At 40.7% G+C, this 27,923-nt stretch overlaps 3 protein-coding genes across 3 annotated transcripts in view; 1 reads left to right on the top strand and 2 right to left on the bottom strand.

Annotated features, from left to right (window-relative positions):
- Positions 1 to 983: 983 nt before the first annotated feature.
- On the bottom strand, positions 984 to 8,427 carry LOC139947399 (5'-nucleotidase-like). Its single transcript, XM_071945302.1, is given in 9 exon segments — positions 984 to 1,109; positions 2,066 to 2,266; positions 4,579 to 4,734; positions 5,066 to 5,314; positions 5,630 to 5,833; positions 6,684 to 6,875; positions 7,699 to 7,876; positions 7,878 to 7,913; positions 8,080 to 8,427. Coding segments are annotated over 9 exon segments (1,674 nt in total). The 3' UTR covers positions 984 to 999.
- Positions 8,428 to 9,412: 985 nt separating this feature from the next.
- On the bottom strand, positions 9,413 to 15,307 carry LOC139946701 (snake venom 5'-nucleotidase-like). Its single transcript, XM_071944350.1, has 8 exons — positions 14,800 to 15,307; positions 14,018 to 14,231; positions 13,227 to 13,418; positions 12,213 to 12,419; positions 11,574 to 11,822; positions 10,935 to 11,090; positions 10,398 to 10,598; positions 9,413 to 9,567 (listed from the first exon to the last, which is right to left on the bottom strand). Exons 1-8 carry the CDS (start codon positions 15,136 to 15,138, stop codon positions 9,413 to 9,415), a joined length of 1,713 nt encoding a protein of 570 aa, XP_071800451.1. The 5' UTR covers positions 15,139 to 15,307.
- Positions 15,308 to 17,247: 1,940 nt separating this feature from the next.
- The window catches only part of LOC139946699 (solute carrier family 22 member 4-like), a 12,202-nt gene continuing 1,526 nt past the window's right edge, over positions 17,248 to 27,923 (top strand). The window contains exons 1-9 of the mRNA XM_071944348.1: positions 17,248 to 17,741; positions 18,625 to 18,728; positions 19,327 to 19,481; positions 20,108 to 20,276; positions 20,954 to 21,095; positions 21,940 to 22,028; positions 23,045 to 23,253; positions 26,121 to 26,229; positions 26,890 to 27,099. Coding sequence (XP_071800449.1) covers positions 17,325 to 17,741; positions 18,625 to 18,728; positions 19,327 to 19,481; positions 20,108 to 20,276; positions 20,954 to 21,095; positions 21,940 to 22,028; positions 23,045 to 23,253; positions 26,121 to 26,229; positions 26,890 to 27,099 — 1,604 coding nt within the window. The 5' untranslated portion in view covers positions 17,248 to 17,324. The remainder of the gene's footprint in view (positions 17,742 to 18,624; positions 18,729 to 19,326; positions 19,482 to 20,107; positions 20,277 to 20,953; positions 21,096 to 21,939; positions 22,029 to 23,044; positions 23,254 to 26,120; positions 26,230 to 26,889; positions 27,100 to 27,923) is intronic.

The following is a 27,923-nucleotide window of genomic DNA, read 5'->3' as shown; positions in this document are numbered from 1 at the left end:
GCGCGCATGACACACGGAAGCCAGCCGGTTATAAACAGCTCCAACTGGTCATTATCAACCGTTTAAACACCCCCACGTGACGTCATGTGTGCCTACAGTCGTCTTGCGAAAGTACGCTAGTACATTTTTCACTACAGTGATAACTATGCACATTGAGGGCTCACTTGAATTTTTCTGATGAACAATACAATATTAGCACCAGAGACCATCCAGGAAAGCATAACAGTCAAAAAAGAAATCTCATAACAAAGCTTTGCCCTTCCCAGACCCTGCTCATAGGTATACAACTGATTTTATAAAATACGAATGAACCTCAAAATAACCCTTTAGTGCCAATAAAATTATCATAAAATTGATAATATAATATATACTCATGAACCTTAAATTAACCCTTAAGTGCCATAACAATAAGCGTAGAATTGATAATATAAAAATACATAAACCTCAAGTTTGCCCTTTAGTGTCACTAAACTTATCATAAAATTAATATAATATGAACCTTTAACTAAACACTTAAGTGCCATTAAAATTACCATAAAATTGATAATATAAAATACACATAAACCTTAAATTAACCCTTTAGTTAGTGCAATTAAACAGAAAGAAAACATCACATTTTATCATTAGTGAAATACCATCTGGACTGCTTTGTTTTTAAAAACATTGCTCTGTGCGCTGCAAACTTAATGTAGACCTAATGGCCCAGTTTCTCAAGGCTGCTTTGTGTATTGCTCACAACTTCATTTCTGCTGAGCAAAAAATAAGCATGCATTCACTAACGTTGCAAATGCTGTTGGTTTTATAAAGTGTTTTTAAGTCAGCAAAGTTTTACTTTTATGCAAAGCACATGATTGTACATAAGAATTAAGAAATTTGGCCTTTATAATTTCCATGTACATGTACTTTACTGCAGACGAACATGAGAGTCTAAATTTATCGAGCGAGAAAGTAGAAGAGAGAGCAGACCCGATGGCTTTTATTGGTTGATCCCGCATTGCATTAATTTAGGTCATCTTTTGGTTCAAGGAATGTAATTCGTCGATCGAGACCAACCGTCATTGGTGTGAAGAGCTGCAGATATTCGGTTACCACATCAATGTCAAGGGTACCTAAAATAAAGAATAAATAAAGAAAAACAGAACACTAATATAACAAATGGGTATGTGATCATGAAACAAAAAATACGGCTGTGTCTGAAGCATCCACTAATCTACTGTTGTGTTTATCTAGACTAATCAAATCGCTCATCCAAAACCTTAGACTTGACTCAAGTCTGAATTTGTTTTTGTTTTTCAGTCCCATCGCCTACATCAGAAAACGCATGTGCCGCACCGCAATAGGGACCTCTCGATCGCACGATGGAACGGGACATGAATCAAGTCTACCAAGACATTAGGCTTGATAAGTTCTGCACAGGCCTTGATTGGCAAACATAGCATTGAAACGTGCCGGTTCAACACAGTCCCGGCCTGTTTTCAGACCAAGTGCATTTTGGTGTAAAAGGGTGCGTGTTCAAATGACCCCGTTGAAGGGGGTAAATTTGGAGCTCACTTTGGTCAGATAAGAGAATATTATATGACCGTCATGTTTCGTTGGTGGGTGAAATTGCCCTCACAATAACCTCTGTTGTAGGTCTCGACCTGTGTGCTTTGTGTGTACCAAAGTGAAAATCCTCCATCCAGGGCAAAAATTTAGTAATGCCATTATAATGCATCAAACATTATAATCTCATTTTTTAGGCACTTATAACTTTAAAATATGAATTTCTACTATTTACTTTGCATTTGATGACCTTGAATGGCTGACAAGTACTGCATGCATAAATTGAAGTTGAATCGTATTTGAACTCTGGACTCCTGTATATTGTTGTTTTGGAGCATTCACTTTCAAACAAAATCGAAAGAGCTGGGCGTAGTAGAATAAATGGATTTTTGTTGTTGAGTTTTTGAAGTTCTTCGGGAAACCATTATACTATTAAATGTGAAGAGTATATGGAGAGTTGTTTCCTTATGATTGGATCTGAACTCCTTTTTTCTGGGGGGGGGTATTATTAACTTGCTCCTACCCAAATCATGCGTAATGATGTTATTCTTTATCATCGTGTAGCCATTGCCACCGTCGACAAGGAATGTGCTGAGGATGACTTTGTATTCCGCTTCGGGGTCCAAGGGTTGGAACTCTGGTACTTCGCACTCCGTACACCGCACTTCAGCTGAGACCACTCGGTTACCACGTCTCCTTGACAGGTCAAAGGTCACCAACATGCCTATTACACATGCATTGAAATGAAATACACAGTTTAGACTGGTCCCATGTTCGTGTATTCCGCAGATACGGACAGGGGAAGTGGGTATTTTGTCACTTAGATATGTATTTTGATGAGTGGAATGTGAATAAACAGTTATGTTTATTCACAACAGCTATGTTTATTTACATTCCACTCATCAAAACAACACTAAGGTTCGAGAAAAAAAAAGATATACATATGTATATGCCTCTGAAGAAGGTCCGGATTGGATCGAAAGCTAAGGCCATCTACCCTATTCATTATATATATATATATTATTTTTAACAATTTAAGAGTAAACCCCGATCCTAGGGGTCGTCCGATCGAGGCAAAGTCTGCCTCGATTGACGTCACAAAATGGGTAGACAACTACGATAAACTTTATCTATTTTGTTTTAATTATATAAATCGTGACAAATAAATTACTAAAACAAAACGGTTTTGTTGTTCATAAAGATACGCTCATATTATATGTTTGAAGAAAAAAAATTTATTTCCAGGTGACTTTAATTGCTCCAGAACCATGAAATTCATGATAAACTATGCAAAGTCAAAGATGATTATGCATATGGACTCAACAGCAGTCTCTGGCGTAATTCATGAGCCTTAGGGTATGATGTCAGATGTTCAGGCCATTACACAGTTTACTTAATTAAAATCGATATCAAATTCCCCGGACGTCACCACAATGTACTTATTAATTCTTGCGCCATTGTTGGTGTCCTATCCTGAATAACACACGTGGTAGCCTATGTATTTCAGGCGACGCAAAACTTGTATGCGATAGTTACATGTATTCTGACTCGCCATCGTGGCATAGTATTATGTGCAAACAATTTGCACGTATCGTCAGCGCCAGGGGTCAATATGCATAATGGAAAGGCAAGAACGAATTTTGTTAATAGGACCCAGACTGGCTTTTTAATATAAAATGCAGTATGTTTGTGTGTCGCATTATTGTACAATTCGTTACACACCCACATCAATAATATTGTCCTTATTTTGATCAAACATCGAGGGATCTTGGTTTGCGTAGGTTTACCCACACCCGTGACGTCATGCTATTGTTAAATCGCTCCATTATTTTGCACGCATGGCGCGATGGGTACAAAAAGAGTTAAGGAATAAAGTAAAAGACGTCAATGACGCCATATACCACATTTTGTTTTGAACACAGGTTTAGAGCTAAGCATGTATTACAGAATGATCGTAAAGACTTACCAAGTGAACAGCTACAATATTAAATTATAATTTAGTTAAGATGTTTATTTGTTTAGTTAACTACAGCAGTCATTTAAGCAGGTCTTAAAGTCAGATAAATCATATTCGTTCTAACCAGTTAGTACTGGTTAAAATTAATTCAAAATGCTTCATTTATCATACACATGGTATTAAGTGAGTATAAACGCCCCACAAAATTAAGTTTGCAAAGATACTTCTTTCAATATCATTATAAACAGGAATTTAACTGAAAATTGTTGATCACTAAGTTAGCATAAGTTTGTTAATCAAAGTTATGTCAGAAATGTCTTAAACTACAAGCCCGTACGGTATTTCACTTCTCCTAACCGATCCTTCTCCTAAACGCAGGTTAACTTTTAATCGTCTTGAGATGTCCTTTTGGCCCCCATAGGCCCATATAGACTTTTCATTTGAGCGAACCAACTGTGTGATTATGGGTGCGTTCGTTTAGCTTCCCAGGGTCTACCCCGCGGTGCTCACTCGGGTGAGCCCCTGACAAGAGCTAAACGAACGATCGGTCACCGCTCTCGTAGTGACGTCATGCACCTGTGGCCAGCCCCCAAGTGACCCACTCCACAAGCAGGGCACTGGGGGCTGACCCAGGTGATCCCATTGAATGACGTCAAAGCTATTCGAACGCAACGGGGGAAGTCCGGGGTCGACCCAGGAAAGCTAAACGAACGCACCCAATGTTGGTGCCAAACAAAGACCACCACATAGTTTGTTTTCCTCAAGGGTCGCACCTGTTGCCCCCATCTGCATGTTATACCATGGAGGTAGAATACAGTCAAGGATTGCACATTTTGCCTTTTTTGCTGCATGTTTGCCCTTGTTGTCTGAGACGATTCGCTTATGGGTCGGTCTAGTATTTTATCATCTGATTCTAAATGCATTGATTCAGCATCTGGATTCCTGGGACTGGAATTTTTAGGAGATCGGGATCATGATCGTGGTTTAAAGTCCACGAAACCTGGACCCGAATGCGATCAATCCAAAGAGGGGACCCAACGTAACTGCATTGGCATAAAACGCCCTTTAGTTCAGCTTACCTGAGAGTTGTAAGAATTTTCCCTGTTGACCCGCGTTAGTGTACTTAGAAACAGAATGCTCCAAGGCTTCAAGTATGTGCTTCCCTATAAGTGTGATCTGGTCGGCTGTGTTACCAAACGGCAGAATACTCGTGATATCACTGACTGTTATATCACCTGAATAATAAATTCGTGCATCAATATACCATTTCAACATCTTTCAATAACTATGATCATTTATATTTTTTTTAAAGGCAGTGGATACTACTGGTTATTACTTAACGATTATAAGCATAAAACCTTACTTGGTAACGAGTAATGGGGAGAGGTTGATAGGGAGAAACGGCTCGCTCTGAAGTATATCGTAGTTTTCGAGATAAAGGTAATTTCCCGCGAATTTGATTTCGATACCTCAGATCACTAGATTTGGATGTCCCGAAATCAAGCAAAAGCACACAACTTCGTGTGACAAGGGTATTTTTTCGTTCATTGTTATCTCGCAACTTACCAACAGGCTGCTGACTCCTGATACCTCCGGCATTGAACAGAGCGATGTGGGCATCGTTCAGCCGGACTCCATCCACCAGGTCCCGGATGCCCTGTCTGAGGTAAGCGTCTGATAAGAGGTTGCCCAGGTTGCACTCCTTCAGCCTACAGCTCGTGCCGTCCAAGAAGACATGTGTTGATGCGATGCGCACGTTGGAATAGTTACGAAGAGGCCCTCCCCAGACCTCGATTTCCTCCAGAACGGCCGCATCTATAGTGAACATTGGAAACCCGGAAATCATCTGTAGTCACTTTTTAAGTTACGGCGGTACAGGGTTGCATAATGATGATAGGATTTTATTGGCTGACTTTAATAATTTGGGGTGCTGATTTCAAAAAAGTTAGGAAACATCTTTGTAATGGCATCTTCAGCCGCCCTTTTGAATGGTAAAACGGCCGTCATTATGTTTTGGCCTATTTCAATTATGTAGAATAGTAAAAATGGTGGCAATACGCGCGAATATGATACCTGTGGTTCCATTAAAGATGGGCACCCAATCTGGGAACACCAACCTTAGACTTTTACCTTCTTCTATGTCTTTGTCCATGAGAATTGGGTTTCCTCCCCAGCCAATGACATTGCCTTCATCGTCAAACGTCACGTCCAGGCGCCCGAGATACTTTTCCAGTGTGTAATCTTGCACTACAAGTACATTGGCGGTTTGATCGGCGTCAGGATGCACGACTGTTGGATAGACACCACTTGGTATCTCGGCCCCTGGTGGGTCCCCTGTTGTCAGATAAAAATCATTAAAGTTTTGACGTTTTGCATGCATGGTGTATTAATAATATAAAGTCGATATTCACCAAGAGTTATTAACTCCCGGCTGGTGAATAATGTGTGAAAATTCCTTTCCCTCTCGTTTCGAAGCAGTTTTTGAAAAATACTGACAATTCCATATAATTGATTCGAGCATCGCTGTGTCCGATTTCACTTTACTAAGTGAGTGAACTTGCTGGCAGAAACCTTCGATATTTCTCATTATCATACTAGTTCTCGGGTTGTTATAACTGTTAGAACTAGCGCTTTCGTGGATAGAAGGGAGACTTCTCTAACCTCACTATACCACGGGGTGAGTTTATGTTTTACTCCTCTTTTTTTTTAATAATGAAATTACTACTTAATGCATAATCAATATAACTTTATAGTTCAATAGTTCCATTACTTTGATATTATGAGTTAATTAAATGATGGTTCGCTTTGTGGTATTATTGTTGGTACACGCACATGTGTTCATCTGTCCATTGTCTTTGTCTGTGAGTCTTATATGCAGTGTCAGTCTGTCAATAGGTTAGTTAGTGTAGAAAAGCCAAGGCTTCACCAAATCCTATGTTTTTGAAGTGTTAATAAGGTTCGCTACTCTTTATAAGTTTCACTGTTAATATTATGAAACACCAGTTATGTATTTTATAATGTGAGGGCAATACCGAAAGAAATGTTTTATTGAATTGAATTAAAATGAATTGAACTAAATTGAATGTTGGTCTCAATGTTTCGACTAGCTTGCTCTAGTCATCGTCAGGAGACTGAAGAGTGTAAGAAAAACTGGCTTATTTAAGTGAAGTATCTATTTTCTTACCAGTGTACAGGAATGTGTTGGTATGGCCCCCGACCACGACATCAAGACCACGAACTTCCCGGGCGATCTTCAGATCTACCTCAAAGCCAGAGTGACCCAAAGCGATTATCTTATTGACGCCCTCTACCGCTATGAGTCGGCCAACCTCTGCTTGGATGGAGGATACCTCATCAATGAACACCAAAGACTCAACTGTTTGAAAGTATCGGTAAGAATAACACTCAATTTTGTGCTTAACCCTGTGTTAGATTTACAGGAATGCTATGATGTGCGGCTGCAGCCACTAGACCGTTTGGAAACATTTAATAACCCGTTTAATTGTATTGTGATTTCAATAGTTTTTTTTGCAAAGCTATTAATTAACCTTTCAAGATGCTGAAGAGACTGTTCACTCTGAAAGTGTTTTCTAACTGGAGATTCCAAGTCCGTGAGTCATACTCTAAAAAAGTTCTTAGATAAAGGTTCTGTCAATCAGGCCTGTCTGCCGATGGTAGAACTTAAGGGATTACATCTGTGCTACAAATTTAACGAGTAATAAACTTCAATGTGTTTACTGGCTGCAGGCAGACCGGTAGGAACAATTTGCTTCTCTACGCCTAGGTGTATAAATGCCGTTCTGCGAGAGTCTAACCTACATCTGTTTTCGGTAAATACATAGAGTTATCATCTGCTTTGTAGTTGGAATGATAATTGATAAAATAGACTGACTGGAGACCGACCATTGCATAAAACAAACGAGATACTCAAATACAGTTGTCCATGGCTTGGTTTCAATAAACCTACTATTTTGTTTGTGTTTTCACTGCCCATTAAAACACTTACATATTTTGCACATGGTCATTTTTGATAAAAAAAAGGGTTGATCGTGACATCAAACAGAAATTGACTTCTCTGTGCTGGTGGTATAGCGTGCGTGTGGTTTTTAAAGGTTTTTTCAGTTAAAAGTTAAAATGCATGAATATAAAGTGGACTTTGAAGTGGTCCATTCGTGCGAATGTTATAATGCCCATCTCACCAGTAGTAGACAGTTCGGGTGTTCTAGAGTATATGTACCCGACGATTCCAATCTTTTCCCCGCCGACCGCCAGCACCGTACTCCTGTAGAACAGTCCGTCTATAGCCGGTTCGGTGCTGGCGTCCATGTTGGCACAAACCACCTGGGCGTCTAGGTCGTTCAGAAACGTTGTCAGCCCATTCGGGTCCGTTGTCGAACTCATGGTTCCCGAAGGCCTGTGAGGATTGAGTATTAAATTAGAAGTTTGAACTCACCATAAGTGTGGATGTCGTCATCATTAGGACAATGCGAACCTAAAAAGACGTAAGTGCTCGATATTGGAAAGTTTACTACGCTCAGTTGTAAAAAATTCGTAAAAAATAACGTAAAGTATTTACAAACCATGACATCATAACCGATGACATTCATGAAATGTGAGGTCTCCTGCCCCTTGTAAAAGCTGAACCACGGTGTCCCCTGGAACTGATCACCGGCATCCAGCAGCACCACGTTGTCCACCTCGGAGCGTATTTGCCGGACCTTGGTGACCCTCCTGGCCACCCCGCCGAAGCACTGCCCGTTCGCTGACTCGTCATCGTCACACCGAGTGCTGTATTTATCGAACTGTTCGAAGTGATTGTGGACATCGTTGGTGTGTAGAATGGTCAGGTCATAGGCTGATGTCAGACCCACGATTGATGCCAGAGACAAGATCAAACTCAGCACTGAAAGTCGAATTCTTTGCCCCATTTTGTGTTGTGTTGTATACTAAAACGATGCAACTTGAACAGATGATTGTGGAGCTTGGCGCGCTGGGCGGTAAGCTATATCATAGAGTATGGACAGAGACTGTGCCTATAATATGAACTCGCCCAGATGGAGTTCCCAGTGAAAGTGATAATGTTAAAAGTCGTTTCCACGTAAACAATGTTTTAAATCCTGCATGTATGCAAGGATATATGGGTTTTGTTTCGTATGATGCATTGTGTTCTAACAGAGGGCGCCTTTCCACGTTTCATAGACCTTTTATCGGAAATACTCGGTACGTGCGCGTTTGGCATGGAGTGAGGTGCATGCTGGTTGAGCTAGCGATCAAGTTTGATAGCTTGACCAGCATGCACCTCATTCAACGGTTAGCGCTTATTATAGACATGTTGGTACATACCTATGGGTGTGTACACATGTCTATAGTAAACTTGAGTGTGATGGCTATATACGACAGGCGCACAGTTCATGCTTCTGATTGAACTATTTTCAAAGTAGGGAGACTTCCAGCATAGGGCTATGCTACTAAGTTGGTGGAGCACCGGTGTCATCTCTCCCCCAGAGATTCAGTCATCCATTATGGGAAATTCACAATAGGCTGATGGAAGTTGAATCGAAAGAGGGCGCTACCCTTATTTTTCTTTTTTTTACATAGGTCCTTTTCAAAACCACGGCTTGAAAATTGAAGTTGAAGGTTTCAATTTACAAATAAATCAATCCCTGCACCACGAAACAACCCCACACACCCAGCCAGTACCGGTTATGGGGTAATGGTATTGTGGTGGTGTTCTAGTATTCCCCCTTTTCCAAAGAATTCCATTGTGGGGTCCATATTAAACAAAGACGTCGAATGTTCAATGGACCCCGCAAGGCCACTCCTCGTAAGCCCACACCCACCCAAAAACAAAACAAAACACAACATTCACTTATTTAAAATATAGACGGTGAAGACATCATCGCCACTCTTTTATTAACTTATTAAAACATCCTTCATTAATTTAAAACACTGGATTGTCAAATCTACCACGTCAAGAGGCTCGATGAAGGTGATTCGTCTCTCCGGACCATTAGTCAGCGGTGACATCCTTTGCACGTAATCAGTCACAACCTCAATCTTAGGCTTACCTAAACAAAGTAAATGAGAACAGTAAGTAAGTATTTTCTTAAACCTGTAAATATTTTCTTCAGTACTTTCTTAAAGTGTAAAGAACCAATCAAAATCCAAATTGAAGAAGAGGGGTAGGGGATTTTAGTTTTGAGTAAAATAACAATAGTCAATAAGAAAATAAAGTGTTGAATGCAAATAAAGCGCTGGTGGTCCTTTTTAAAGTTGCATCCATTTTTAAGATTTCAAGACTGCTTGTGTAGTCTATGGGTATCTTCGACACCACGTGTTAAAGGGTATAATGTACTTTTTCCTAACAAAAAACACAATGTCCACAGATTTACATTAAACTTACACAGTTTGAAGATAATGATAGCAGAAAGCTTCCCTTGAAATTTTACTTACTGAGGTGCTGTATTTTTTGAGAAATGATTAAAAGTAATAATTTTCGTCTCAGTTTTAGCATGTAAAAACATATTAACCAGTTATGATATGGTTTCGGTATAGTATCATAACTGGTTAAGGGGATTTTACATCCTAAAATCATTTTGGTCTCATGACACTACACAACCTTAGTTAGTAATATTTGAAGGGAAGCTTTCCACTATCATTATCTTCAAACCCTGTAAGTTTAATGTAAATATGTGGACATTTTGAAAAAAGTACCCAAATCCTTTAAGCCTTGTCTCGGGCTTTATAAGCTCTGTCAATTCAACCATTTTTAATAACGTGCCCTGATAATGCGGGGTTTCAAACTGGGAAACAGAGCCTCAGCCGGTAGAAATCTTGGTTTCGACAACGCATGATGGGCTCTAATCGTCGTTGGTTTTACTATACTCTCCGGACTTACCAACTTCATGCGTGATGATGTTATCCCTAATCATAGTGTAACCATTCCCACCGCTGGCCAAGAACGAGTTCAGTATGATTCTGTACTCTTTGTCGATGTCCAAGGGTTTGAACTCGGGTACTTTGCACTCCGTACACCGCACCTCAGCTGAGACCACTCGGTTACCGCGTCTCCTTGATAGGTCGTAGGTCACCAACATGCCTGTAATGAATAACGAACAAAAAGAGGTCACATTGGCCAAATTGCATTTTTATTATAGCCTGTAAGCACTATAACTTGCTAAATATATAAGAGTATTGCTTAACAGAACAAAAATTACCAGTTGCGTCTGATGCCCTACGCAATTTGTGCTTAGCGGAATCTTATTTTCTTCACACCTTTGTTATCTTTTGAACAACAAAAAGTGGTTGTATTATGTTAAATTGACTGGTCACATAAATTTGCTTGTTATTGTTATTTCTCGGTTTCATTGAAGAAACTTGAATAAATTTCCCCCTCCAAGAAAAAAGAAAGAAAAGAATTCTCGGTTATATATACCTGCAACTTGCAACAAGGCTCCCGTCCCGTGTCCGTCTCTGTACAATTCGGTTGGATGCTCCAAAGCGTCTAGAATGTGTACACCTTTCAAAGTGACCTGATCAACAGTTCCAGGCAGGGATAGTACTCTCTCTATATCACCAGCAGTTATATTACCTGTATAGATAACACATACGTGACAACATTAAAATGACCTTAATATTGTTATGATGATGCTATTGGAAAGTTTTTGTAGTAGTGTTTATTGATTTTGTATTTAAAGCTGTAAAGTCCGCTGTTTGTTGTTGTCGTTGTCGTTGTCGTCGTCGTTGGCGTTGAGTATTTGAACACACGACGCGACTCTTCACCATGCAAGTATTGTTTGGTTTTCTTATTTTTATGGAAGCAGTGAAAGGTCAATTAATGGAAAATATGATGGGTTTCACTCTGTGATCTGGACACTGTTGTTGTTTATTGCTGCTTGTGTTGTTGCAGTTGTTCGTTCGTCGTTGTTGTTGTTGTTGTTGCTTTTGACGTGATGCTGCTATTGATGCCGCTGCCGCTGATGCTGATACGCTCACGTTGTCGTTGTCATTGACCGTTGACATTGTCGTTGTCATTGTTGTTGTTGTTGTCATTGTCGTTTTCAATCACACCTACCTACATTGAGTGTGCCCCTAATTTCCCCAGCATTAACCATTGCTAGGTGGGCGTCGTGTACCCGAACTCCATTCACCGTTGACCGGACACCCTGTCTGAGGTAAGCATCGGCTACGAGGTTGCCCATACTGCACTCCTCCCGTCGGCAAGACTCTACTTCCAGGAGGACATTGGTGGTCGCTATGTGACGACGAGATTGGTCTCGGAAAGCTTCAGACAAGACATTCCTATCCTCCAAAACAGCAGCATCTAATGAGATCAAAACATATTTACTTTAAGGGGGCATATCCCAAAGAACTTTATTATACTATTTTCACCATTCTATGTGCTTATTTTTTTGCCTATCTGGGCAATATTTTGTACACCTTATTTCTTGAGAAAAGAAGTATGAAATCTTGACATGAATTTAATTTAATTAAATTGAAATTGAGATATGCTTGCGAAAGAGACTTTTTTCAAGATTTTCTTTAAAGATGTTCATCGGTTTAAACTTAAACTACCCCGTGGATAAGACCCCTCGCACAACCAACGTTATGAAGGTTGCATGCACAGCCGCCAATGTATGTGACGTCATAATATGGGCCACTCCACACAGAATAGTGCTCGTGACTCGAGCGGTAACTTCGAGAACATGTTTACCTTCTGCGACGTCTTTGTCCATAAGTAACGGATTGCCTCCCCAGCCGGTGACCTTGCCGTCATCATCAAACGTCACGTCCAGGCGCCCGAGATACATCCCAAACTTGTAATCCTGCACAACAAGTACACTGGCGGTTGGATCGGCGTCTGGGTGCACGACGGTCGGGTAGGGTCCCTTTATCGGGCTTGTGGTCTCAGGTGGTTCACCTATAATCAGAAATCGAACACAAACGTTATGGAAAAACTATCACTGTAAAAAATATCCGTGCAACTTACGGTACTTTACCTGGCAGCTAGGGTACCAGGTAAAGTGTCGTAAATTTCACGGTGGCAGTTTCGTAAATTGTGCCTTGATGAAGGGGTAGTTTACAAAACTTCCACCGTGAAATTTACGGCACTTTACCTTGCACCCTAGCTATACCAGATAAAGTGCCGTAAATTTTACGAATATTGTTTACAGTGTACAGTCTATGATGCGAATATCGTCTCTTTTGGATTATGAGAAATGCAGACGTTAAAGACAGACGTACAAATAAGCAGGAAAGGGGCGAGAAGGTGGTCAGTCAACACCGGATGGAGAGGTCTACCCCCCCCCCCCCCCCCCCCCAAAGTTGCGGTGGAATTCCCGCGGACTATATGGGAACCTGGCCGATAGCACTCATCTAGGTTTGTGGGGACCACGATTTTAATGCTGCAAAGAAGGAACAGACTGATCTCATATGAAGCTTTGGTTTGGTTCTAGTTATTTCAGGGGAGAAATAAGATGGCCACACACTGTATTTAAGCGAAAAGTTGGGTGTTAGGTAAACTTCAATAAGTTACTCTCTTTCTGAACTACCAATATTGGCCTACTCTTTTTTTTTCTTTTCTTTTTTATTCATTCATTCTTTCTAGAACAGTGGATTCTAGTCGGTGATACCCAACGGCTTCAAAAGCTTCACGGTCTGTTTCAAAGAGGAGATTGCTTCAATTTTTATTGCAGTTTAAAATTGTTTCTTGTCCCTTTTTTCTCACCGGTGTACAGGAATGTGTTTGAATGACCTCCGACCACGACATCCAGGCCACGAACTTCCCGGGCGATCTTCTGGTCCGCATCGTAGCCAGAGTGTCCCAAAGCGATTATCTTGTTGACGCCCTCTACCGCTATGAGTCGGTCAACCTCTGCTTGGACGGATGGTACCTCATCCATGAACACCAGGTTTCCAACTATATCATACAGGTTGAAGGGGCGAACGTGAGTTGAACATTGGTTTTTTATTTCTTAGGAACGCGTTCTTCTGTGAAAATACTCCATCGTTATGCACCCAGATGTTAAACAAACTTTTTTTAACAAGCTATTTTTTTTTTTTTTTTTTCCTTTTTTTTTTCTTTTTAGGGGGGGGGGGGGGTAGGGTAAATTGTAATCATAGGTAAAATGAATGAACATGATAAAAAAATAATGCATAAAATGTGTCGCAACTTTACCGAGTCACACTGCAGCGATATCGTGAACGATAACGATCATGACGCACAGAGGACGCATTGTATTGGTGGAATTGCTCCACGCAGAATACGCACACGCTTATCCGACCAATAGAATGTGTTCTCTTTGCGTCGTTATAGTTATCGTTCTCGTTATCGCTGCAGTGGGACCGGGTCTTTATAATGTGCTTCGGTCTGATGAAAATAAGAGAATGTGAACCAAAGCACTCTTCTTGTAAAACTTTGGTGTACCTCATAAGCAAAGAGGACAAATTTATATATTTAGGAATAACATACCATAATACTTCTATTAACTACCACATTTGCTTGTCAAGTGACGTTACCGGTATTAGAAATCTCTGGCATATTTGAAGCCGTGTACCCGACGATTCCAATCTTTTCCCCGCCGACCACCAGCACCGTGCTCCTGGTGAACAGTCCGTCTATTGCCGGCTCGTTGCTGGTGTCCAGGTTGGCGCAAACCACCTGGGCGTCTAGGTCTTTCAGAAACTGTGTCAGCCCCTCGGGTCCGTTGTCGAACTCGTGGTTTCCCAGTGTCTGGTTAGAACAGCAACCAATGAGAATAATAGCCAAATACGCACTAAATCTGAAACAGCTTTAATTGGTTATAATAAGTTGTATTTAAACCAAAAAATCAATGTCTTGAGTGCCTCTCTTGTGAACAAAAACCACTTCATTTTGTTTACATGTTCTAATCTCTGGGATCTCAGTGATCCTGTAATCTCAGTGGTCATTGGTTTATTTACTGCAAGATGATGACATCATAAACGTAAGATGACGACATCATGAGATGATTTGTCTCGAGATGACGACATCTTTCAAGTGGGGTGTTGTCTTCGCAAGATAACTTTATATTGTGTTATCGACATTTTCAGGATGTTTTACTCCAGAGATAACTTATCCCAGGAAATCGACATAATCATTGCTACATCCCAAGATAAAATAAGGAAGACGACATCTTCCTTTAATTGGATTTCGTCATCCCGCGTTAAATCATCTCACATGGTTTTGTCATCTTTAATATTCATGATGTCATCATCCTGCAGTAAACTATGTCAGGATCGCAACCTCGGATGGCACAATTTCCTTAAAGGTGTATACATACCATGGCGTCGTATCCGATTATATTCATGAAATGTGAGGTCGCCTGCCCCTTGTAGAAGCTGAACCACGGTGTCCCCTGGAACTGATCACCGGCATCCAGCAGCACCACGTTGTCCACCTCGGAGCGTATTTGCCGGACCTTGGTGACCGTCCTGGCCACCCCGCCGAAGCACTGCCCGTTCGCTGACTCGTCATCGTCGCACCGAGTGCCGTACCTATCGAACTGGTCGAAGTGAGCGTGGACATCGTTAGTGTGTAGAATGGTCAGATCGTAGGCTGATGTCAGACACACTACACATGTCAAAGCGTGGCCCAAAATGAGCAACAGTCGCGTACTCATTTTTGTTTTTCTCCAGAAGACGATCCGAGCACTCTGATCGATAAGTCCAAATGTCCAAACTGGCTCTCTTCAGAGCCAATACTACTAAAAACAAAAATTACATGTTGCCACCGCAAACCTTACTTACTTAAAGTGTTATCGTTTAGGCACAGTCTTCAAACCGATCGAGTTCAAACTCTCGGTTTGAAACGAATCAAAAGTTAGACCGAATCGGGTTATAACACGAAAACATAGATTGTCGACCGTGGAGTTGAAGGGTTTATCCTTAATGTGGACAGGTTAAAAATTACTCATCGCAAGATTTTACGGCAGTCCACTTAAAATTACCACTGCTATATATTATTTGTAAGGGTCGCGACAGGGACACATATCAAAAGAAAACTACCGACTGTACAGTGGATTGAACTGTAGCAACAAAAAAACATGCGTCACGCATGTCTAACTTTCATGAAAGGCCGTATCCATTTCTCGTTAAAAAGTAAAATCTGTATACAATCAACCAAGGTTATTGCCTGTAAGATAATATAAAGGCATTGACCCATAAACAACAAATGTTAAGACTAGTATATATTATTGTGCAGTAAATAACTAGATATTATAATTGGCACAGTGGACGGTAGTAAGTGCATGTCAGCAATTGTTCATTTTGCAACCGAGTCCCATGTTTTACACCTAACGGGAAGGTTCACGTTTGGTAATTAGTCAAAACAAATATTAACTTAAAAACTGACTTGGTAACGAGCATTGGAGAGCTGTTGATGGTAAAAAACTTTTTGTGAGAAACAGCTCCCTCTGAAGTAGCATAGATTTTGAACTTCTCACTAAAATAATAAAAGACTTCTAGCTAGAAGTCTTTTATTCCTATCTGAAAGCACACAAATTTGTCCAACAAGGGTGTTTTTTCTTTCATCATTTTCTCTCAACTCCGATGACCGATTTAGCTCAAATTTTCACAGGTTTGTTATTTTATGCATGTGTTGAGTTACACCAAGTGAGAAGACTGGTCTTTGGTAATTACCAATAGTGTACCTTCCCTTTAACCTCCCCACTGCGTCAAAACTGGTTTGTATTAGGGACACAGGTGGATGCACCTTTTTAAGCAGGGGCATGCTTCTGGCTAAATCTTTAGTTTTCAGTGCAGCCTGTTAAAAACTGTAGCTCATTTTCAGAACTGCTTTATGGTCTTATACGATTTAGTCATAAGTGAAGGTATAAACATTGCACATGAGGGCGCGCGCGTAACTAAATAGGGAAACGTTGTTTAAAACATTGTATTTATTTAACCCAAAAGCTTACATTAAGCAACAAATTGTCTGATAATGTTTACTGTCAAAAGTTCAGATTCAGACGGGGGCACTCGGGGCAGACCAGAGGCACATACTATATGATTAAGGGCATGTTAGCACCCCCCCCCCCAATCTCGTACCCCGCATTAGTGCTGTCTTTATTTGAAATGGTCCAAGAATGAACTAAGTTGTATGCCAAATCCAAATGGTTTTAATTTTCCTTGGTGCAATGTCCCTTACTTCAGACCACCTGTATTGACTTTAATTACCAAATTATTTTTCCATGTTCTTTGTGCTGTATTCAAGATCACTAGAATCTGATAAGAAGTTAAGTCTTGGCCCAAGACGTTAGTGATCAATAATGGATAATGTAAACTGCGCTCGGTCGTAAATCGTTTCCGAGCGCCCTCTTACGGCAAAGGTATGCTCAATAGAATAGAAACCGGGTAAGTAGTTGTAAACTGACCACTGGCCTTTGACATTTCCGCTGTCCCACTTTAGGACTCGTGAGACAAGAGTGGCGTGAGGTCATTTGTTTGGCCGTTTAGCCAATCATAAACGTCTCGAGCGAACCGACCAGTACGCAAAGTTTGATCCCCGGTGCAGGCCTGCTGACACGTTCACCTCTACAATATTTATTCAGTTGTTAGATCAAACGAACTTTGGTCAAAATAGTATGTATTATCATACCCTGGAAATCAACAAAGGGTACAACTTTTCAATTAGGCGCTACTTTACAACAAGTGGACCCTACATAGTCACTGATAACATTATTAATACCAGAGTACAAGTGTACCATCAGAACCACTGAAACAAAATAAAAGCTACACGGTGCGCCGCGAACTCGAATAAGCGCACCTCTGTCTTTTAAACGCGAAGCCCCGTAAAAGTTACTCCAAGATGAAGTTTGACGAAGTCCTTAAAGTTCTCGGGGAATTCGGGAGATACCAATGGTTCGCTTTCTTCTTCCTGCACGCGGTTAATTTCGTCGGGCCCTTCTCGGCTCTCTCGTACGTGTTCTACACGGGAAAGACCGACCACTGGTGTAAGGTGTTCGACAAGCCCAACTGCACTGCGTACGGCTTGAACACCGTGGCGGAATGCAACCAAGCCATGAAGGCGGTCAGCATCCCGCCGGCACCGGGCTACCCAGAGGATGCCGAGTACTCGCACCAAACCTGCCGGCAGTATGACCTGCCCAAAGGATTACAGTTCAGCCCTGATATTAACTACACTGACTACAATGCATCCATTGTGGACTGCAAGAGAGGCTGGGAGTATGATACGTCACAATACAACACCACAATTATCATGGATGTAAGCAATCAAATAAATAATTGAGTAATCATGTTGTACTTATATAAAAATGACAATTTATGAAAAACATTTAATAATAATACAATAATGACAATTTATGAAGCGCCCATCCATCAACATGCTCCTGGGCGCAAAAAAAAAACACCCAGTAAACATCTATAGGCCTACAGTGTAATGAAATAGTTTAATTTTCATTTCCACATCAACTTACTTACTCCAGTTAATAATGAGCACCATAGGCCTAGATATATATTGTGTGTGAGGTCCCTAGTCCATGCCATCCTAGACCCAAACGTATCCTTAAAGGCAGTAGACACTATTGGTAAATACTCAAAATAATTATTAGCATAAAATGTGAGAAACGGCTCCCTCTGACGTGATGTAGTTTTCGAGAAAGAAGTTATTTCCCACGAATTTGATTTCGAGACCTCAGATTTAGAATTTGAGGTATCGAAAACAGCATATGAAAGCACACAACTTCGTTTGTGACAAGGATGTTTTTTCTTTCATAGTTATCTCGCAACTTCGACGACCAATTGTGAACAAGGAGTCCATCCACTCCTCAGAGAAAATATTTGTACAAATAAAGAAAATACATAAAGTAGCAAACAAACAACAACAAAAACCACTATTGGTTCTCTAAGAGGTGACTCTTTCATGCTGGCATCACCAAAACAACATTAGCCATCTTCAAACACATTAGCCAAATCAAGTGAATATTTATGCATGAGAAATGCTCTTTACATCGTAATGTTGAAGGAGAAAATAACGCCACTTACATTAACATGCCAGCCGAACTCACCCATAAACATGATGTACACCTTTTATACATTGCATGAATATGAAATGAGGTTTATTCCTGTTGTTGTCTTTGAAACTATAGTGGGACCTCGTGTGTACAGAAAAGGGAACCGCTAACATGATCAATTCGATCTTCTTCTTCGGATTTATGGCTGGCTCCTTCGTCTTTGGTGTAATTTCAGATTGGTAAGTTCAATGGAATTTTGCATACTAGCATCACACATCAACAGTGCAGATTTTCAATTTATCATATCACCCTGAAGACCTACAAATAACACCGATCGAAACGTCAGAACGTTAAAGGCACTGGATACTGTTGGTAATTACTATTAAAAAAAACCATAAAAACTTCAATGGACACCCGTTGATAGTATGAAACATTGTGGGAAACGGCTCCCTCTGATAAGTAACGTAGGTTTTTTTAAGAGGTAATTTCTCAATCAAATAATGAAAGACTTCAGCTGAAGCCTTTTAATTAGGCATCTGAAAGTAAACAAAGACGTGCAACAAGGGTGATTTCTTTCATAATTCTCTAACAACTTCGACGACCAATGGAGGTTAAAGTGTCACAGGCTTCTTGTTTAATGCATATGTTGGGATATACCAAGTGAGAATATAGACACTACTTAGGTGTGAGTTTCTAAGATTGTCAATTTTGGAATGTAGTGTACTAGGACAAATATGTCATAGTAATATACCCTCTATTTATACCAACATCAAAGTGTAAGTATGTTTTATACACACCATTTTGAGATGTAATTGTATGCTTGTTTCCAACTCCAAGGTTTGGCCGCAAGAATGCTCTGATTGTAGCCATGCTAATGTGGTTCCTTGGACTTCTAGCCACTCCCTTCTGTAGTGAGCTGTGGCACCTGTACCTGGTACGGTTCATTACCGGCATGGGCCAGCTAGGACGTTGGATTCCCGCTTATGTTATGGGTAAGTTCAATTATTATGGGCAAACATTTGTTTTAGGGCTGGCTTATAAAATAAAAATATTGCTTGACACATTTCTTCTATAATTAGCATAAATGAGCAGGATACCAGTCACAAATTGTACATGATGACACTGTAAGTTGGCTGGTAACCTTATTCTGAAAATAATATAAAAATTTTTTTTTTTTTTAGCTGCTTTTGTGTTGAATTCAGCTGTATAAATTAGACCCTGGTGGTAGAGAAATAGCATACAGAACGAAGAGTTGAAGCCCGAAGTTTTTCAACTTCAAAAATGTTCGTCGATAGTGAGGGCATTATTGTTTTATGGAATCGACGTTTGTTATACAGATGAAAAACGTAATAAAATTAACGGGACTGCTATAAAAAGATAACAGTGCAAATTACACAAAGACAGAGTTGTTTATGAACATTGAAAAAGCAAGGTTGACGACCAACAAATAAAAACAATCGAAAGATAAGGAGCTGTAAAAAAACAGGGGAAAAAAACTAAGAACAAAGGAGGTCTAAACAAAAATCTCGCGAAGTGCAGATCGGATGTAATTTGTATTGAACTAATAACTATTTTCATCTACGTGTCTAAGACCCGTTCTTTATTACTACTTTTGCAGTTAATGAATTTGTGGGACAGCGTTGGCGTATAGTCGTTGGTGTCCTGATCGGTGTGTCATACTCCCTGGGTTACATGCTGGTGGCCATTATAGCGATGTACATTGATAAGTGGCGTGTACTGGCCTTTATCCCTGTTATACCAGTCTTCCTATGCATCATCCTTACCATGTAAGTGTCTTCTTGTGAAGTACTGTTTTAGACTTCAAATGTATTTAAAAAAAAATATATATATCTATACTTATTGTGATTTGTCTGGTAACGAAACCCATGGACCCTCAAAACTAAATATATCTGTGTAGAGAGAGGATGGTCCACTGTAGATACATGCTAAAAAGGCTCCGGTCCGGGAGTTTCGTAGAACACAGAGGTGAATGACAATACCATATGCTGTAAATCCATGACTAAGAGCAACATTTCCACAAAACAAAATCCCCACAATACCCCAATGTGAGTGAAAACAACAACACCAACAACAAGAACCACAACACGAAAACACGTAACAATACTAAGATCAAAAACAACAAAAATCACCACCAACACCCCAGTGTGATTGACAACAACAACAACAACAACAACAACAACAACAACAGCAACAACAAACAAAATCAAAATACCAACAATGACAACACCAACAATGACAACACCAACAACAACAACAGCAATAATGACAACAACACCAACAGCATGCAGCAGAAGAAACAGCAACAACAACAACAACAATAACAACCGTAAACAAGTCAACTATCAACAACATGAATATCTCCGTTTTAACCCTTTACCCTAATTTCCAAGTCGCCAATCCTAATTCATCGAATCTTATCGTGTGCTGCTCTCTATACCACTAGGTTCCTGTCCGAGTCTGTCCGGTGGCTCCTATCAAAGGGTAGAGTCAAGGAGGCCGAAGACGTCATCAGGAAGGTTGGTAAATGGAACGGTAAGAAGCTCCCGGACGTCATATTTGAAGAGAAAGAAATCCTAGAGTTTAAGGTGAGGTGAAATAGGATTTTGAAACTCTGCATGGTTGAAGTACAAGAGAAGTTTTCGTTTAGCACCATGTGAAAATCTTATCATGTTATGCTCTGGGATTCTCCTGAAGACGATCAAAAGTAAACTGATCGAAATTTGGGTTGTTACAGTCACTGGTTCTTTCAGATCCTACACTGTTCCAAAGAGATGTTCACTCGGTATTTACCGAAAAACCCTCATAGTTAAACCACAGCAGTTATAAGCGAAGAACTTCAATTTTTCTCTGCACCAACATACTTTTGTACAAAATACTGCCAATTGGAGACCAATACTGCCAATTGGAGAGTCTCTACTGCATGCAAGGAAAGCTTTATCAACACATTGCTGAACGAGACTTGCATGCAATGGACCCTTCCCGTAAAATATGCTAATCACATTCACGCATGCGTACAGACCCTGCTGGTTGGCAAACACCATAGAGTTGTGCACTAAGCAGACGCGCAATCGCGTCTGCGTCACGCACCCATTAGCCGTGTACAAAACAGCGCGATGTTCCCTCATTTTGCCAACCAAAATGTTAGTGCGCAGGCGCTATGTGCAATTACATATTTCATGGGAAGGGTCTATTGTTTCCATAAGGGTAACTGTCAGTGTCTCGCCAAGCGGGGGCTCGAGATAAAGGAAACCTTATACTCCGCACAGAGTGGTTAACATACTGAATAAGTCACTCGAATGGTTGCCAAATGGACATCAGTTACTTTGTAGTGAACTTCTATGTTGATATTGATCAAGGTGTAGTGATGTGATGGTTAAATTATTGGTTTTATGAAATTTCATGGCACACTTTTCATGTTTTTCCAAACAGGAAGGCGCCAAGGGCCGCCTGCCATCTTTTATAGATCTGTACCGCACTCCTAACATGTGCTTCAAGACAATCATTTTACAATACAACTGGTAAGTGTGTTAAACCCTCTGTTGTATTTATACACCACCAATTCATCGAGACCAAAACGGGTTTGTGATGATACAGAGAAACATTGAAACAATTTTACAAACTAAAATAATAAACCACAAAACAAGCATTGTGGAAACAGGGGTGGATTTCACAAAGAGTTAGGACTAGTCTTATCTTGAGTTAGGATGAGTTACTCGTTCTAACTTACTCGTGAAAAACTACCCATACATCTTTTATATCTCCTTGGACTAGTCCTAACCTAACTCTTTGTAAAATCGACCTCAAGTGTGGTTTCAGATGCTTTTTGAAAACATAAAGCGAATCGACATAGCGCAGAGATAGACGTGGTAAGACTATTCCAAAGTTTAGGGCGGCAAAAAAGACGGGTTTTTTTCAGCAGCTGGTGCAAGAGATCTGTGGTTAATTTTGTTTCCAACAAGAGTTCAGAGGGTAATTTATTGTGCCCGATCTCTTTGCATGTGTATTTTTTATAGGATGGTAAATAGTATGGTTTACTACGGCCTCTCTCTTAGCACCGGTAATACACTATATTTCTAGACACAGTTACTCCACCATACACAACCCAACATTCCCTTCAAGTGTTTCAGAAAGTAGAAGGGTTAACTGTGTTCCCGATCTTTTTTTTGTTTTTTTGCATAGGATGACTGCAGCCTGTCTCTAAGCACCGATGCACAAAGTGCACACTACATGTATATATATTTCTAGGCCACCAGGCACAGTTACTCCACCATACACAATCCAACAATCCCGGCAAGTGCTACAAAAAGTAGGAGGGTTAACTGTGTTCCCGATCTCTCTGTTTTTTTTGTTTGCATATGATGGTAAATAGTGTGGTTTACTACGGCCTGTCTCTAAGCACCGATGCACACTATATATATTTCTAGGCTACCAGGCACAGTTACTCCACCATACACAACCCAACAACCCCGGCAAATGTTACAGAAAGTAGGAGGGTTAACTAAGTGTCCGATCTCTATGTGTTTTTTTTTCATAGGATGGTAAATAGTATGGTTTACTACGGCCTATCTCTAAGCACCGGTGACCTTGGAGTGGACGACTACTGGGCATTCTTCATCGCTGGTGCCGTGGAGATACCTGCATTGCTTTACGCTACCGTTGGTATCCGCTGGTTCGGGCGTAAACCCAATATGGTTGTCCTGGAGCTGATTGGAGGTGCAGCGTGCTTAGCAACGATATTCATAGGTAAAGGAAACCATGATAATGCTACAAATAATAATAATACTGTAATACTTTGGGGTTTTTTAATCGACACGAAAAGCGTTTTGTTTAAAACTGCAGTGTTTGTCGATCATTGGTGGTGAAAGGGGGACACAAAAACAAAAGCAGCAAACAGCTAAACAGCTAAACACCTGGCCAGGACACTGCCCTCAAACTGTTACATTCAAAACCTTTCCAAAAGTATTTTTTTGTTTAACCTTGAAGCTCGTTCCAATGTTGTTCAATGTTGTTGAAGAAAATTGGGGGACACCAAGCCCGCCGTAAAAATCTGGGATTTCGGGTCATCGTCATTATATAAATGCATTTTTGCCCAAAATTGTACCCTGCGGGAATCACTGGTACCGCTTCAACCACAGCCTGTCCGCTGCTGCTTTGAGTTCAGTGGTACCACAATCTGAGTGTGCACCACCCATCGCAATCGTCCTACGTATAATCGACGGCATCCATTCCCTTGCCCCAAATTCGGAAAGCTGTTAAGTAGAAAATACTGCTTCGTCACTGAGCAAAAATTGATCCAGCCATGTTTTGTGTCTACACTTCTATCCATCTGGCCCCCCCCCAAAAAAAAAAACCACCTGTTTTCTTCTTTTTCCTTTACCCCTGGATATGTGCAAACCTCGTCAGTTGACAGATGGCGTTGTGTAAATTGTCGTATATGCATAAGGGTTGACAAGGTCGTCCTGCTGTTAAGTTGTGGATAGTTCATCTTTTATTGACTTCAATCATTTCATAAAATATAATGGCCGGTTGTTCATAACGGATAGTCGAGTTGAAGGTGTCCTTCGTTGTTTTTATGTCAATAATAGACAAACAATAAAGGTTTGATAACGAGGTAGGACAGGGGTCACTCAGGAATGGTGCATCGTTGGTACACTTTTTGAAGACGCTGATATTCCCGTTTAAAAAACCATTTGGATCAAACACAGAAGAAAACTTCGATCTTTCTTACTTTGAGTATGCATCTATAATGTGGTATGGCGATGGCTGTATACTTTAGCCTTTACCTTTATATACAAAAACACGGCATCTTGACAAAGTAGAATGCTGCTTCTAATACAAACAATTAACCAAGTTGAGTTTGCGGTGCTGTTGCCTGCAGCACCTATCAAACTTGTCCCAGAAAGCGTTGAGGTAAAAGCTTGAACCAGATGAGTTTGATAAGTTCGTGCTTCGAGGTCAAAATTCAGTTTTACAATGCACTTATTTTGCGGGTTTTGCCTATATCACGCAGGAAGAAATATGCGTAATTGGTATACACATACACTGAGAAACGTATCTGACAGTACCGTGTCTAAATTGCTATTCAATTTTTGGAGATAACAAATCACATCTTTTCCTCATATAACCACATATCCCATTTCTTCATTGTGAAATGATTTTTTAAAAATGCTTTAAACAATCGGAAGCTGAGGAGCTTCTAACCAAGTACGTTTTGATTGACATTCATTTTAAAAACGATACCTTCCCTTTATCGTGAGGTTTAGAGACTTATAAATATGTTACCCCATTCTCGTTGGATAATGAATGGATCACAAAACTGAATTTGACTTTAAACTGGGATGAAGGTTCATAATGCAGTTATGAAATGTATAGAATTGTTTGCAGCGATGATATGTGCCATATTTCGTATAGTTCGTTGAACTTGATGCCCTACATTAGCCTTTATCACACGATTTGTTTACGCACTGATTGGTCCTATATGCAGTGGTGAAGTGCTAAAGTTGTTAAGCTTTTTTCTTCTATGAATCGCGTATTTATACAACCAATGCTTGGTTTATTTTGTCAAGAGATCGTTTACTTCATCGTGAATTATTTGCTATGGACTATTTGCTATGTGCTATTTGCTATTTGTTATTTGCTATTTGCTATGTGCTATTTGCTACTTGTTATTTGCTATATTTGCTAAGGACTATTTGCCATACATCATAAAGTCGACTATACGAAGAAAATAAATTTGAGTTTCAATAGTTTCGGCTTAGGCATGACTAAAGTTACGTCACATCTTGGGGTTTGGGTTTTCCGTTCAACTGTAAGAACCAGTCACAAAATGGATGTTACGATATTTACTCTTGAAACATACTATATCAGGCCAATATATTTCTCAAGACTTTCCTGATTTCAGGGTTTTCTCAAAATCGCATTGAGCCTTCCAATAATCTTGAAAGAAGTAGCCTAAAGCAATCACCAAAGGGAGATCAAATAACTCACATTGTGTCCAAACCAGGGCCCAATTTCATGGCTCTGTTTCCCTTAAGCAAGAAATCGGCGCTCACGGAAGCAGGGAAATTCTGTGCTTACGTAGACTTGTGGACAAGCCGTTTATGGTCCCACGCGGTGAGATAGTCGAGTTGCAGCGGTGCTCTCCGCGCGCGAACTGCTGATTGCGCAACTATTGTTGCGCTGCCCAACCGACTCTACTCCACATAATAGGGAGAAGTCAGGCAGCGCACAGTAGTCGCGCAGCCAGCAGTTCGCTGCAACTCGACTATCTCGCCGCGTGGGACCATAAACAGACTTGTCCACAAGTCTAGCGCTTACGGCAACCGTAATTCACGGGTTAGCGGGGAATGTGGGCTTCTGCGCGTGCGTACTCAACGTTACTAGGCATTCTACGCTTACAAGGCTAGCGCAGAAATTTGGCGATTGCACGTAGTAAGCGGGGAATCGTGAACGTAAGCGCAGAATTTGGCGGTAAGCAGAGCCATGAAATTGGGCCCAGTAGTTTTATATTATCTTGTGAAATATTTGCTATGAGATTGTAAGGAAAAGTTCGTTGCTGGGTGGTAACATCTGCTTCTTTATGTTTTTTTATGGTTGATTTCATTTTCCAGAAAGTTCCACAGCAAAGACAGTGGTGGCAATGGTGGGCAAATTCTGTATAACCGCCACATTCAATACGATATATCTATGGACCAGTGAGATGTTTCCAACGCCAGTCAGGTAGTTAGATCCAACGTTGTTTTCACCCAAATCACTTGAAGTCAGGAGTGCGTTTTGGTGACCCCAACCAAAAACTGTTTCGGTTGTTGGTCGTTGGTTCTGCTGTTCAGACTGAACGACAACCGAGTTGTGAGCTCGGTTACCGTTTTGGTTATGACGTCAGAAACAGTTTTTGGTTGGGGTCGCCAAAACGCACTCCATCACAATAGACCTTTTTCATGCTTCCTCCATCTTGGTAATGTTCCTCGTTTCGAATAACGATTATGAATCCTAGAAATCATTTTGCAAATAGGAACCAGACTAGTTTGTTCTTTCAGCCTTGCAAGAACATCAAGATGGTTGCACCTAAGTTCTATAATCCTTGGTTGTGTTATTTGGGGAGCCAATATCAACGCGGTTTACTGTGAAGTTCCCACTGTAGGGTGATGCTGTGTAAACTTATCCAGCGACTTTCCCAAATTTGTCAGCGTTGCACAGTCCACTGGATGTAACGTGCGATGGTGACGTCATATGACGCGTCAAACCGACATATTATTTGTTGCATTGTTTATTAAGTGACATAAAATTCACACCTACATAATAATACTTGTATACCTGTCTTGGTAACTGCCATCATGATATAAATGTTTCTTGAATTGAATTGAATTATCATGTATACAGGACCGTTGCAATTGGTATGTGTTCCGTAGCTGCTCGCGTAGGTGGTATAGTGGCGCCGTTGATGCTCAACATGGCCGATGTGATACCAAACCTGCACCTGATAGTGTTTGGTATCGTGACTATAGTTGCTGGTGTCTCACTCATCCCATTGCCTGAGACAAATGGCAAGAAACTACCAGAAACAATGGCTGAAGGGGAAGAGTTTGGCAAGTGAGTATTATAACACCAAGACAGTGGGATATCCAATTGAACCCCAAACTTTCATGGAAACTATAGCCCTTTTCGAAACCACAGACTGTGCTCGGGTTTCTGCTCAGGCTCCAGCCCAAGTACAGTGAGTATTATAACACCCAGTGAGAAACTGGGATACCCAATTGAACCCTAAACTTTCATGAAAGGAGGGCGTTTATCGGAAACTATAGCCCTTTTCGAAACCACAGACTGTGCTCGGGTTTCTGTACAGTGAGTATTATAACACCCAGTGAGAAACTGAGATACCTAATTGAACCCCAAACTTTCATGAAAGGAGGGCGCCTATCGGAAACTATAGCCCTTTTCGAAACCACAGACTGTGCTCGGGTTTCTGCTCAGGCTTCAACCCAAGTACAGTGAGTATTATAACACCCAGTGAGAAACTGAGATACCTAATTGAACCCCAAACTTTCATGAAAGAAGGGCGCCCTTTTCGAAACCACAGACTGTGCTCGAGTTTCTGCTCAGGCTCCAGCCCAAGTACAGTGAGTATTATAACACCCAGTGAGAAACTGGGATACCTAATTGAACCCCAAACTTTCATGAAAGGAGGGCGCCTAACGGAAACTATGCCCTTTTCGAAACCACAGACTGGGCTCGGGCTTCGGCTCAGCCCCACATAATGACTGCACACGTTTAGTGGCTAGTATGTAACTGACAAAGCCTAGGCACAATTCTAAAGTCGTAGTTTCGAAAACCACCTATCTGTACAGATTACCCTTTAAGAGAGTTTTTACCGAGTTTGTTAACTTCAATGCAATCCGCATCATTACTTTAAACTT

This window comes from Asterias amurensis, chromosome 14 (assembly GCF_032118995.1).
Source record: "Asterias amurensis chromosome 14, ASM3211899v1".
NCBI classification, from domain to species: domain Eukaryota; kingdom Metazoa; phylum Echinodermata; class Asteroidea; order Forcipulatida; family Asteriidae; genus Asterias; species Asterias amurensis.
This window is presented reverse-complemented; position numbering and strand designations above follow the sequence as displayed.